At 42.6% G+C, this 13,664-nt stretch overlaps 1 protein-coding gene across 4 annotated transcripts in view; it reads left to right on the top strand.

Annotated features, from left to right (window-relative positions):
- Positions 1-1,283: 1,283 nt before the first annotated feature.
- Positions 1,284-13,664, top strand: part of insyn1 (inhibitory synaptic factor 1) — a 98,492-nt gene continuing 86,111 nt past the window's right edge. The window contains exons 1-3 of one of the 4 annotated variants that reach the window (XM_017703561.2): positions 1,284-1,767; positions 2,394-2,816; positions 2,971-3,876. In XM_017703561.2, the coding sequence (XP_017559050.1) occupies positions 3,733-3,876 (144 nt within the window). In that variant the 5' untranslated portion in view covers positions 1,284-1,767; positions 2,394-2,816; positions 2,971-3,732. Of the gene's footprint in view, positions 1,934-2,393; positions 2,817-2,970; positions 3,877-13,664 lie in introns of all 4 variants that reach the window. The other 3 variants (XM_017703308.2, XM_017703385.2, XM_017703475.2) reach the window with 3 other exon arrangements.

Genomic DNA, 13,664 nt, shown 5'->3' with positions numbered 1-13,664 from the left:
TCCCAATGGCATTTTCAATATTCATTAGATACCAAATTATGCAAAGCAGGCTTATGGAAGACAGTAAAAGCATTTATAAGGGAGAGACTGCAATTATCCATGACTTATAAAAGCAGAGAGTGCGGCACAGGCGGCAAGTCAGAGACTCTCCCAAGGACATCAGAGTGAGATTTCTGTTTTTTTTTTCTTTCTCCTTTCAATAGTGCTGCATGCAAGAGCCACATCTGTTCAACGTAACGCAGCGCTATGTGTGAATAGGGCTGATTTGGCCTCCTCCTACATACACGTCAATGTGTGTGTCTCTCACTCTCTCTCTCTCCCCCTCTCTCACACATATACACAAACCCCAGCACCCGCTCAGAAAAGCTGATAAGCTTATTTCACAGAGCACTAGAACACACAGCCTCTGGGACGCACTTCCCTTTGTAAATGGAGAATTCACCCAGGAGACGCTTTGCAGCAGCCCGATCAATAAAGCCTTTAATTAATATACACACAAACAGCATACATAACAAATCATGATATACAGATTAAGTGTATGTCCAGGAAAAAAAAACACATATTAGAATAACTGCTTTTGTTTGTGCTTGGGGAAAAAACATGATCTATTGATCAAAGAGACACAAAGTCATACAAAAGAGAACATTTTACATCACACTTTTCCCAATTATGTCCATGAACCAATGAATGACAAATAGACAAAAGCTCATACTCCTCCTTCGTCCTGATGTTAGTGACAAAGAAATTGGGACCATTAAAGAACATCCTAGATAGCACTCTTTAAAGTATAAACAGTGAAGATACTGACTGTCTGTCATAAAAAAAACAAAAAAAAAACTATAGTCTCAATTTAGATTATAGTCCCAAAATAGCCTCAAGTTCAGGCCATAATGGCATCTTATCATGAATGATCAGATGAGAGAACATACAACATTACTTTTATAGCTGGTAAGCAAATTGTGATGCTGATGAAGTGAGTCGGTCAAGAAACAGAGAGAGAGAGATGCAGAACAACGTGGCAAGGATAAAGGAGCTGATTTGTGAGGAAAGCAAGAGGGGGTGCAAATGTCAGTTCAGAAAGAGAGAGGGGGCTTTAGAGAAAAGAAGTGTGGGAGACTGGCAGATAGAGAGAGAGAGACGAGAGAGAGAGATAGAGACAGACTGTCTCAGTGGGTAGGGTGTTAGCTACTGCTGTCTCTTTAAGCTGCCTGGCTCCTCCTCCTCCACACGGCTGGTGAGAGAGAGAGAGAGAGAGAGAGAGAGAGAGAGAAAGAGAGAGAGAGAGAGAGAGTCGTTTCTGGCAGTAGAATCCTGAGCCACTCGATAAAACTCCTGCTTCTGGCAGCCTGCGTCCGAGGGAGAGCGAGGAAGGGAAGGGGAGATAGAGAGTATGCAGAGAGAGAGAGAGAGACAGTGAGAGAGAGAGAGAGAGAGAGAGAGAGAGAGTGAGCGAGAGGACGAGTGTGTGTGCGTGAGCGTGTGTGTGTATGTGTGTGTGTATGAGCATCCACAGGGTTCTCTCGCGGAGGCAGAGGCAGAGGCTGCATCTCTTTCTCAGACACAGGCTGTCGTCACGGGCGACGGGAGGTGTCTCTTGCACGGCGTCGCCGTAGCGACAGGAGGCGGCAGCATCAGCACCAGCAGAAACAGCCAGCCGTGCTGTCGCTGCAGCAACGCAGAGCTTCCTCGAAAGGCTGAAGAGGGAGAGAGAGAGAGAGAGAGAGAGAGAGAGAGAGAGAGAGAGAGAGAGAGAGAGAGATCCAAGAGGTTCGCTCCCTTGCTTTCCACTCTTCCTCTTTTTTTCCTCTTTCTCCTCTTTCTCATTTCCTGGCAGCTTCATCCTCCTGTCCACTGAGGGACGGCACTTGATGAACCCAGCAGGGACTGGTCTGGGGTGGAGTGGACAGTGAGTAGCCAAAAGGCTGAGGGGTAGGTGGGTGTAGGAAAGGAACAGATTGGAAGCGTGAGAGGAAGATCGAGTGTGAGTGTATGTGTCAGTGTATGTGTGTGTGAGACAGCAAATAAGTGCCAGTGTGTGTTTGGATGGAAACGAGCAGTGAAAGGACAAGCTTAAAAAGCGTTCCATTTTCACCTAGTGGGAGAGGGAAAAGATGTCCTGTTACCCTGCTGGCCCAGGGCACAGGTGACCCGCTGCATCCCCCCAAGCCTGCTGGGTTGGGACTGGGTCAGGAAGTGCTTCCAAAGGAGGAATTTGGCATGTGCACTGGCTTCCATACATCCATCTCATCCTTAACCCTGTTTTTCACTGCTTTGTGTCCATCTTGGCGCTGACCAGAAACATAAAGAGTTTGTGAAGTATAGGTTGAGAAATGAAAGATGGAGATGGTGAAAGAATGAGAGAAGATGAACTGCTCTCCTTCCTGTCTCCCTAGGTGCCATGTGAGAAGCCCCGGTGTAGCCTGTGGCAGCCGGCAGCAACAGCAACAGCAGCAGTAGAAAGTGTGGGCTCTCCTGTCATTCTCCCCGCAGGAACGGGCATGGAATTTACCTCCTCTGGCCACTTCTGAAAAGGAAAGTCGCACCTCCCTAGCATTTCTGGCTGGGGAATGATATCCTAGCAGACCGGATTTTGTACGCTTTCAAAGGAAATTGAATTTGAAGTCGGTCTCTGGGCAACCGTTTACTGTATTTTTTCCAAAGAATCTGGAGAGCCGCGGTTCCATTGCCATGAGGAGAGGCACAACGGGAGGTTTTGGATCAAGGACGTGCCAGTCACCCTGAAGAGCAGAGTGGGACTACACTTTACGCTTGTGCAAAAAAGTCTTCATCACGCTCTTCCTCAGAGAACTTATATCGTGAGTATGATTATAATCTTTTGCTCTGATTTTGCTTGAATTGACTACAAAATCTTTTTTTTTTTTTGTGAGGAAGAAAACTGAAGGACACATTCCAATCTCAAAGAGTGCATGCAGAAACACCTCACTAACAGTTTTTTCTATTTTCCTGCAGGTTAACACACATTCAAAGAACTGGAGAACTGGAGATGTGTGCAGGGCACTTGGAATATCTCGTCTTCTTGGAATCAGTTGCCTTTTTCCACCAATTGTCCCAAAAGATAGATTAACAAAGCTGGATTTTGTCCATTCTGTCCATTTCAAAGCAAAATCTTTTCAGGAGAATAGAGCCTGTCCTTCTTTGGTCTGGATTTTGTGTGGGTGTTCAAAGCGTACCACCACATGCGATGACAATCGTAGTGCCTCTTCCTTTTCAGTAGTCTCCTACAGCTGAATATGATCTTCTGGTGCACCTACACATGCAATAGGCGAAAAGTATTACACAGTCCACAGCAAGTAATTTTAGCTCAGATGTACCCCTAAAGGCACAAAGTCACAAAGACATCATGTAATGACCCTCGAGACATGTACCGGTCCATTACCCTTGATTATTCTTAGTTTCTCCGTTCCTGGATCCACCACCTTTTTTGGTTTTCTTGGATTTAAGCTCTTCGATGATTCCCACACCTTCCCTTGCGCTCACTTCTTATTCCAGACGTCCCACAGTGACCTGCGGGAGGAGGCTTGCTCCCAGGCCCCACCAGCTCTCCTGGCTGCCCGGGTGTTTTTAAGATGTTGAAGCCTGCCCGAGCGGCCCGAGCCCGAGATCGGATCAGTAGCACTGCGGCTCCCCCCGGTGGCCCCAGACATGGACCGCGGCTCGGCCTGTCCCCGCCCTCAGCCCTCCGCTCGCTGGCCCCTGCTCAGCCTGTGAAGGATGTCCAAGAGCGGAGCTCCTGCCCGGGAACCCTCTGAGACCCCCAGCCAGAGAGAGCGTATCCGCAGCCACATGAAGATGGTGATCGAGCAGCTGGAAGGCATTCTCAAAGAGCTAAAAGATGTGGCCAAAGAGCTGCGGGAGGTAAGACACAGGCTGCTTGTTTGGGGGCAGCAGAGTTTTCACTGGGATTTTCTGGATTTTCTGGATAAGTTGGTTTCAGATGGCGGTTGTTGGTAGTAGAAAGAGCGGACTTGCTCGACAGTATTGTTGAGCTGAAGCCTTAGTCTATGCAATGCACAACTGAGACTATTACAGATAACTCTCCTCTATGAACATACACTTCACAAAGTAAAAATACAAAAGTAAGGGGGCTTGAGAGTGACTGCAGAATTTTGATCTACATATTCAGCCAAGCTGGCTGAAGTTAAGCATGTCAAAGCAACAGTAGGGCTTCAACATGGCTGCTATGATTGTTTTAGCTAGGCAATGTACTCTATTTTTACCTTTAACAGTACATCATATATAAGCAAGTTTATTTGAGGTTACTTAACATGGGTTTGAAGCAATGCTAATTGTTGGGGCTTAGTTTCTTGTTAGCTACATTAGCCTCATAGCTCTGGTGCACAACTAAAGAAAGAAATTCCAGACAAAACATGTACCACAGGTACTGGTACATCATCCCTTGATTTTTTCAAGTATTTCAAGGCTTAAAATCAAACCAAGCACATATCAGTTGATTGACTACACTGAGGTAAAGGGAAAATTGTGTATACGTGCCTTTTGGAAAATCAATCATACTGATTGCTTGGGTCAGAGAGGCCCAATGAAAGACCCTTTCAGACATGACTTAGCTAGCTTGAGAGTTCATGTCAGAGATTGTCTTTGGTGTTAGAGACAGTGAGATGTCTGATGGCTATGCTAAACAGAAAGAAGTTATGGTGCTGTAAGCCAGAGCTATTTAAAGTTAGTTAAAGGTGAAACTGTAACGCAGTTAGAGGCTTTTAGATGGATAGAATAGAGACTATGACATGTTTGGCCTAAATGATTTCAAGAGCTAACACTCAGTATCACAGAAAAGCTGGAATTTTAGTCTGAAGCATGCTGGATTTGGCTTGCTGTGGTGCTTAGGCCTGTCACAATTACATAATTGCATTTTTTATTTTTATTTTTTTGGACTGATCACAATTCTTTTCCACAGATATCAGCATTCACAACCATAAATTTACATAGCAACAAACAGAATATAAATTTGGTACCTTTTCATTATTTTTTTTTTTCTTAAATTGAAAGAAAAGAAAAAAAAAGAAAATACTTGGAATGATGGTATGAATATGCTGACCTCTAATGCCTGAAGTAATAATTAAAAAGTTGTGTCAGATTTCACAGGGGTTGAACAATGTCTTTCATCTTTACATGATACTGTCATATGCACAATCTCAAAAAGAAGGTCCAGCTCGACGTTTAGATCAACATTATACCCAACAAGATTTTATGATAACAGTAGATAATTTACTTACATCCTCAGGAGACACAGCAGTTCTCTTATCTTTCAACGCACTCACAATCTTCAGATTCATCCACTCGGGGGGGAAGGGGTCTGAGCGATGCATGCAATTACACACTTCCACCAGAGATCCAAATCACCAGATCTGACAGCCTCAAGAAAAATACATGTAAATAAAAGAAAGCAGAAAACACTTCTTTAAATTACGTCTTATGAAATCTCAGAAACATCTATCTTGAGCGGTGTCAGTTGTCAGTTATAAGCTATTAAGTATCAACAGCTAGGTATCAAGATAGTTAATCAGCCAATTTGGCCGTATTTTAATAGCTGCATACTATGAACTAAAAAGACAATTAACAAGGGACGTTTTCATGAACATGATAGGCCTAGTGGAGCTTGGGAGACTGAATGCCACTGTTAAAACAGGCTGGCTAATGCCTGGTCCCTTTTACAGCATAATACTCTTTAATACTGATCATCAGTGGTGGTAAGGCTGGTGGGGTGTCAGGGGAGGTGTAGGCTTATGGGGTGGGAGAAAGCAAGCACTTAATGTAATGGTGAGATAAATTTGCTATTGACTACATGTCATGATTTGTGTATGGGAATTCACTGAAATGCACACATGACAGGCGGCAGAAGGAGTGGAGAGAGAGAGAGAGAGAGAGAGAGAGAGAGAGCACTGAGGTGTGCTAGGTAAGAGTCAGGATTTGGCACTGCAATAGTTATGTAAGCGCTTTGTTATCAGCTGGATTTCTACTGTATTCTACCAACTGCCATGGTAACAAGATCAAAAGATTCTATTGTGTGTGCGTGTGCATAGGAGTGAGCTGACAGAAGGAAAAAAAGACAAATGCATCGTGTGTCTGTGTCAATGTCATCTTTGAGCTGAAAAGATGAGTGTGCGTGCGTACCCGCGCGCAAGCGTGTCTGTATGTATTCACGCGTGGCAGAAAGCGAGAAATAGATGTGAGTGTGTTTGTTCAGAGCTGTGATGGAAGTGTTTAGAATAATATTTATAAAAAGGAATTTTTTTATGTCAATGATAAGACCTGGAAGTCTCAGGAGGTACATTTGTTGTAAAATGAAAAGAAATATATATATTATGCGTGTGTGAGAGCAAGTATGTCACTCAATGACTGTACATGAGATACAGGGAGGTGCAAAAGTTAGAGACCCTTCATTCACATATACTTTCCAGTCAAAATTGCCATTAAATACAAGTTAATTTTTTAGACAGAAAATATATGTTTAACAGAAAATGACAGTTTTCTGTTTTAAAGCTAATTTTCTACTCTGTTTTTATCAGTAAGAGCTTCTTGACAGCGACACATCCTTTCAGACCCATAGTGTCGAGTTGTGCTCTCACAGTGGAAGGATGGACAGAAACACCTGTGGATGTTTTCAGAACTGAAGCAGCTTGATTTTCACTTTTCTCTCATGGAAAGCTTGAATGTATATCTGACAGGGGCTGTTTTGGTCTACCAGGTCTTGCATGGTTATTACGAGTCTCATTTTGAACACATGAACTCCAGTTTTGGAAGCTCCGGTTTTTCACTGTCACATTTTTTTACTTTTCACTTTTTTATTTAAGAAGAATATCTTATATCTAGACGGGTCTCTTATATTTACCCTGGTCTCTTATAATAATAATAATAATAATAATAATAATAATAATATTATTATTATTATTATTATTATTATTAAGTTCAATTCATATAGCGCCTTTCACAAACCCAAGGATGCTTTACATCGTAAAAAATAAAATAAAATAAATAAATAAGATAACAGAGAGGGAAAAAGGAAGGTTTTAAGCAGGGATTTGAAGGAAGACAGAGAAGAGCAATTACAAAGAGTGGAAGGTAGAGAATTCCAGAGTTTGGGGCTTATATCTAGAGCTTAGATCCAGATCTTATAGCTAGACTGGTCTCTGACTTATGCATACTGTTGTATGAAAAAAAAAGAGATGTGTGTCCAGAAGCTCCTGAATGTATACAGGATGTAAAGAGGAAAAGGGTGTGTGTGTGTGTGTGTGTTTGTGTGTGTGTGTGTGTGTGTGTGTGTGTAAGTGTGTGTGTGTGTGTGTGTCTGTATGGAATAACAAAACATGACCCTGAGTGTCAGAGTAAAATCTGCTCGTCCCCGACTCTGTCCTGTCCTTCGCGGAGAGGTGCTGTAAAGCTTAATAAAAAGAAACTAAGGTGAGTGAGTGAGAGAGAGCATTACAGAGGAGGGGTGGGGTGTTGGGGAAGAGGACATTCTGTGGAGAGAAAAGCTTCATTAGAGCAACTCTCTCACTCTCTCTCTCTCTCTCTCTCTCTCTCTCTATCTCTCTCTCATGCATATATATATATATATATATATATATATATATATATATATATATATGTGTGTGTGTGTGTGTGTGTGTGTGTGCGTGTAGCTTCCTGTTCTACACTTCTTTCCATTCAGCAATGATTCAAGTCAGTTTTTGTGTGCTCCACCCACAAATGCCTAGCAACTGTTGCCAGGCTAGACAGTGTTTACAGAATGCTGGCACATATCCTATTCAACCCAATAAGACAAAATTGTGTACTGTATATATTTGGTACGTTACACCAAATTTCCAGTTTCAACTGCCTGTGAGCTGGACTGCATTGCTGCAGCTCACTGAAACTGGGCAGTTGGAAACAGAAATGGTCACTTGAACCAGTTGACTGACTCACGATTCCATCATTCCATTAATTCCATAATTTTTTTTCCAAATTTCTTAGAATAATTAAATTATCAATATGTAAACAAAGTCATTCAGAGGAATTTGATATGAAATATCTAGAGACATTTCTAGTGATATGTATTGAGGCATTGTTACAATGCTGGAACCAGCCTAAAACATATTTATAATACCCATGCATGACGGAGAGGTGCATGCAGCACGTTGTAATTAAAAATAATCCCAGAGGAAAACTTATTTTTTTCACATTTAGCACTATTTTACCTTTATTAACATACAGCAAATGTGTAGGTTCAGCGTAAAATGTGTAATCTGGGAAAGTGTGTAACCTGGTTGTTTTGGACAGTAAATAAAATGCCTAGATCTGAGTTGTAGATCTCATGAAGCCTGGTACCTATCAGCTTCATTGTAAAGGAAATGAGATTCAGTTGCATTTCTGCAACGATTTCACAATGAAACGCTTTGAATGACTTTGACTGAATAATGTCGAATTATTAAAATGAGTGGAATTCCTCTTTAAGACTCCCAAACCTTTTCCAACCTTACGTGACTTAAAGTGCCAAATGTGCTACAGCTGTGTATGGTCATCACTGCGATGTCATTTCACCTGCAGCTTGCAGTGAGACCATGTTTGATATGGCTGCAACTATTGAACCTTTCATCTTAGAAAAACTTTTATTTGGACGTAGAGTGAAGCAGTAAATGTGCTGTTTAAGGTAAAGAGGCAAAACAGCTTGAAACAGTTGGCTAGCATTTAGGCTAGCTAACAGAACAGCTCATTTAAATTACAGATCCCTGTACCTCAGCTGGAATAGCTGTTATTCTAACTAGTTATTATACTTACTACACAAACTACAGACTAAACAGCCATTTTAAGTTCACCTCTTTCCTTTAAACACTTCATTTACAGCATGTAGCATTTCAACTGTGTCCTTCAGACTGAAGATTTTTCTATAATAAAAGTCCCCTTTTTGAAGCTTCATTAAAACTGCCTCCAGCTGATAATGATATTAGACCAAAATTCTCTATTAAAGACTCAGGACTCGACTCACACCCCCACCCCAGAGACTCAAGACTCAGCTCAGCACAAAGGCACTTGTGAATATCTGTGGTTGAAAATGACAATGAATTTGCACATGTTATAAAGCTCTAAAGCTTGTCCAGCCTCACGACAGTAGCATTTGTTGGAAGAGCCTAGGGTTGGGGGACTGACCCCCTGGGACAGCAAAACCTATCCCACACTTTATCACCTTGAACCCTCCAAAAGTTCCATCTTTAGTCCCATCACTATTCTCACCTGAAGGTATTTCAGTAGGAGAGAAGAGGCCATGCTACAGCACTTGTATGCTCTCTGGGCGCTAATGTGATTGATGATCATGGGAGGCTAGTGGTGAAAATAATGCTAGCTCCAGCTATTTATAAATACCAGCACTAGCCGTACCCCTGCAAACTCTGCTTTCGCCCACACCGCATATGCATGCACTATAAATAGACTCTGAGCTGTACAGGAATATGTTCAATCGTGCTAAGACAAAAAAAACGCAACTTTCCGAGCAATGTTTGACAAATGCTGACTACTGTAGCGGTAATGACAGCGCGGTATCATCCATGCTGCATTTTTCTGGCCATGGGCTGCTTGTTGAAAGTGCGATCGCAAGTTCAGATTGCTAATGTTCCATAAAATCTTTAATCTGTTTCCATATAAGATGAGGAGAATGATGTATCGTACATGTCAGATTAATCAATGATGAATGATTGCGCACATATATAAGCAGCACGTCTCAGCGGAGCTGGTATTACTCGTGTACCCGGCCTGTAGATTGTTTTTTGCGCGTGTTTGCACATGCTTGCATGTTTGTGGAGGCAGGTGAGTCCAACATACTGCTCACTGAACCTCACTTGGGATTCTAAGTCTCTATATTTTCAGATGTGGAAGACTTGTTTTGGCCTCAGGCAGCCCTGACCTTTATGGGGTGTGGTCAATTTTGGGCTGCAGTAGCCAATCTCTAAAATCAGTTATGGTGTGTGGAGCAAAATGACTGCCAGAGCAGCAAGGCTGGGTGTTTATTGACCTAGATCTCCCCTCCGACATGAAATAGGTAAAAATAATCCCTTTAGTATGTGTGTATGTGTGTATCAGGGAAAGTGAGCGAGAAGCCTTATGCAACTCTGCCAGTAACTTACATAAAATAACACAAACAGTTGTGAATTAGTCATCAGCCTTGTCATTCTGGAAGGCTGTGCAAACTCAGACATGGTAGAAATCTCTCCCAACTCTACACTTTCCACTGAGATTCACACTTGCAGAGCTGAATTTAGCTAATGCCATTTGTACAGAGCCAATTCCTAGAGACAAATATCAAGGTCGGCATTGGGTCACCCAGTCTTTTTCTTGTTTAAATAAAAAAAAGAAAAAGTCTACTATTGTCTTTTTGTGACAACTCTACACCAGTTTTGGGCTAAATTAGTTTTAAGGCTGATATTATGAAGTTAGATATGCTCTACTGTACAAAATTCATAGACCACAAATCATCATCATCATCATCATCATCACTATCATTAACCACTTAATCTGTATAGGGTCGCAGATCCCAGGCAACCCTGTCCCAGGCAACTTCCTCCCGCTAATTCCCAGGGACCCCAAGCTGCTCTCAGGCCAACTTTGAGATATAATCCCTCCAGTGAGTCCTAGGATGACCCTGGAGTCTAGTCCCAGTAGGCCATGCCCGGTACACCCCCACTGGGAGGTGTCCAGGGGGCATCCGGATCAGATGCCTGAACCACCTCAACTGGCTCCTCTCAATGCGGCAGAGTAGCGGCTCTACTCCAAGCTCCTACCAGATGACTGAGCTCCTCACCCTATCAAGTAAAGTGTAGCTCGCCACCCTGCAAAGAAAGCTCATTTCCACTGCATTTATTCGCAATCTCATTCTTTCTGTCATTACCCACATCTCATGACCATAGGTAAGGGTTGGGATGTAGACCAACCAGTAAACAGAGAGCTGTGCCTTATGGCTCAGCTCCAGTTGCTCCAGCACCCCATACTTCCAGAGGACCCAAAAGATCCCACAAGATATCTCGGGGAACACGGTCGTAAGCCTTGTCCAAATCCACAAAACACATGTAGACTGGGTTGGCAAACTCCCATGCCCCCTCAACAATCTGTGTTAGGGTGAAAAACTGGTCCATTGTTCCATGGCCGGGACGAAATCCGCATGGTTCCTCTTCAACCTGAGGTTTAACTATCGGTCAAAGTCTCCTTTCCAGCACCTTGGCATAGACTTTCCCAGGGAGGCTGAGCAGTGAGATACCCTGGTAGTTGGTACACACCCTCCAATCCTCTTTCTTAAAAATAGGGACCACCACCCTGGTCTGTCAGTCCAAGGGTACTGTTCCCAAGGTCCATGCGATACTGCATATAAGGTACGCAATAAGGTACATTTTCATTCATCAAGGTACAAACAGTGCAAATGTTCCCTCAAAGGTTTTAAGGTCCAATTTTGCACCTTAAATAAGTTTTTCACAGGTGAAAAGCACATATTTGTACCTTTTTATAACCTAATGTTGTAAAACAGAACAATTTAATAAAAAGCCTGGAGACAAGACAGGGTTTGTGGAGTCAATACAACTAAGAAAATATAATTTCAGTGGATTATAGTACAATTATGTTCCCTGACTAAAGGTACTGAAATGTACCCTTGAGGGTACCACCTCAGTGACAAGAGGGGAACTGCCCCAGTGACAGTTTGATACATTTTTCTCTGAGAGTACAGCCTTACAGAAAAGACCTCTCTCAGCTATGGTGGTCAGAGTATTTCTGCATGACATAAATAACTGTTGTGATTGGTACAGCAAATGGGTTCCCTGAAGGTGGCTAATAGTTTCAGTGAAATTGAATAATCAATATATTCCATTAACAGGTAAACACTGGTGCTCCTACAGTCATACCCAACACTCCCATGGATCAACCATTATAGGCAATCAGAACACAACATGTAAGACTCTACCAATGGACTTCAATCAGCAGTAACCGTATTCCCTCAGGCTATTATGAAGATGCAAGTCTGGTAATTTGAGTATCAAACGAAGAAATGAATGCACCAGGATGGTAGAAGTGAAAGAAGATGAGTGGTTCAGAGGTGCTAAGTGGGGATGTCTTTGGAGATGAAGGCAAAGATATAAATTAGGCAATATTTATGTAGAGGGGGGAGGAAAGAAGAGCCTCTCAGACAGAGATTTGAGTGACTGGGGGGGAGAGAGCGAGAGTGATAGAGAAAGAGAAGAGAGATGTGAGAAGAGTGAGAGAGAGCAAGAGACTGGACAAGAGTGTGAGAGAGAGAGGGAGAGAGAGAGAGAGAGATGGGGGAAGAGTGAGATGGAGAGTAGAAAACAGATATAGACACAAGAAAGAGAGAATGAAATGAAAGTGAGAAGGAGATAGAAAGTGGGGGAGACAGAGAGACAGAGACACAGATAGAAGAAAGAAAGAGAGAGGCTAAAAGAGTGAGGGTGAAAAGAGAGAGAGAGAGGGAGAGGGTGAGAGATTGAGGAGAAAGGAGAAGAGAAAGAATAAAACAAAAGAGATAAAGAAATGGGGAGACAGAGACACAGTGAGAGGGATGAAAAAGAGGGAGTAGAGAAAAGGAGAGAGAAGTATAAATAAATAAATATAGAAATATAGAAATAAAGAGAGACAAAGGGACAGACAGAGAGAAGGAAGAAAAAGATGAGAGATGAAAATAAAGACTAAAAAAGAGTGAGGGGAAAGAGAAGAAGGAGAACAGAGACAGAGAGAGTAGAAAAATGAGAGGTGGAGGGAAGAAAAAGAGAGGAAAAAGGCACAAAAGAGAGAAATGAGAAAAAGAAGGAGGATAGAGAGAGAGAGAGAGAGAGAGAGAGAGAGAGAGAGAGAGAGAGAGAGAGAGAGAGAGAGGAGGTGCAATATTAGATTATTTAATGGGAACAACTGAATTTGGAAGTTGCAATGATCTACAGTAAAGGGAAGGTGCAAAATCCAAGGGGTCTAACTAATTAACCTCTTGGATCCCCTGAATGTCTCAAATTCAAAAATCTGAGGAGCCCTTGAAAATAAACTTATGACACTATCCTGTCCATCAAAGAAAAATAGATGCTTAAATACAAATTCACGGAAAAGTCATTGTTTAGCTGCTTCACCTGCAATCAGCAGCTTCATTCTTTGGTATTCTCAACTAACTAGAGCTGCAGCGCTGGTCTGCCTCAGGGTGGCACTATAGCAGATTGGCTCACCCAGTTGGTCCTTCATAACCTACCAACTATATCACTCTCCAAGATGCCTCTGAAACACTCACATAGTTGTAAATCTGAAAACTTGCCAAAGATTAGTGGAAAGAGTGAATTGTTAATTGCTAACTCATTTGGGTGTAGTCATGGGGTGGAGGTTAGGGAACCAGCCTCGTGACCAGAATGTCACCAATTCCATCCCCACAGCCAACAGCACATGACTGAGGTGCAAGACACCTAACCCCCAACTGTTCCCCGGGTGCTGCGGATTGGGCTGCCCACTGCTCCAGGCAAGTGTGTTGACTGCCCCCTAGTGTGTGTGTGCTCACTAGAGTGTATGTGGTGTTTCACTTCATGGATGGGTTAAATGCGGAGGTGAAATTTCCCCGTTGTGGGACTAATAAGGGTCACTTAATCTTAATCTTAATTTCTCAAACTAAATACAAAAGAGAA

Source organism: Pygocentrus nattereri, chromosome 7 (genome assembly GCF_015220715.1).
Source record: "Pygocentrus nattereri isolate fPygNat1 chromosome 7, fPygNat1.pri, whole genome shotgun sequence".
Lineage (NCBI taxonomy): Eukaryota > Metazoa > Chordata > Actinopteri > Characiformes > Serrasalmidae > Pygocentrus > Pygocentrus nattereri.
This window is presented reverse-complemented; position numbering and strand designations above follow the sequence as displayed.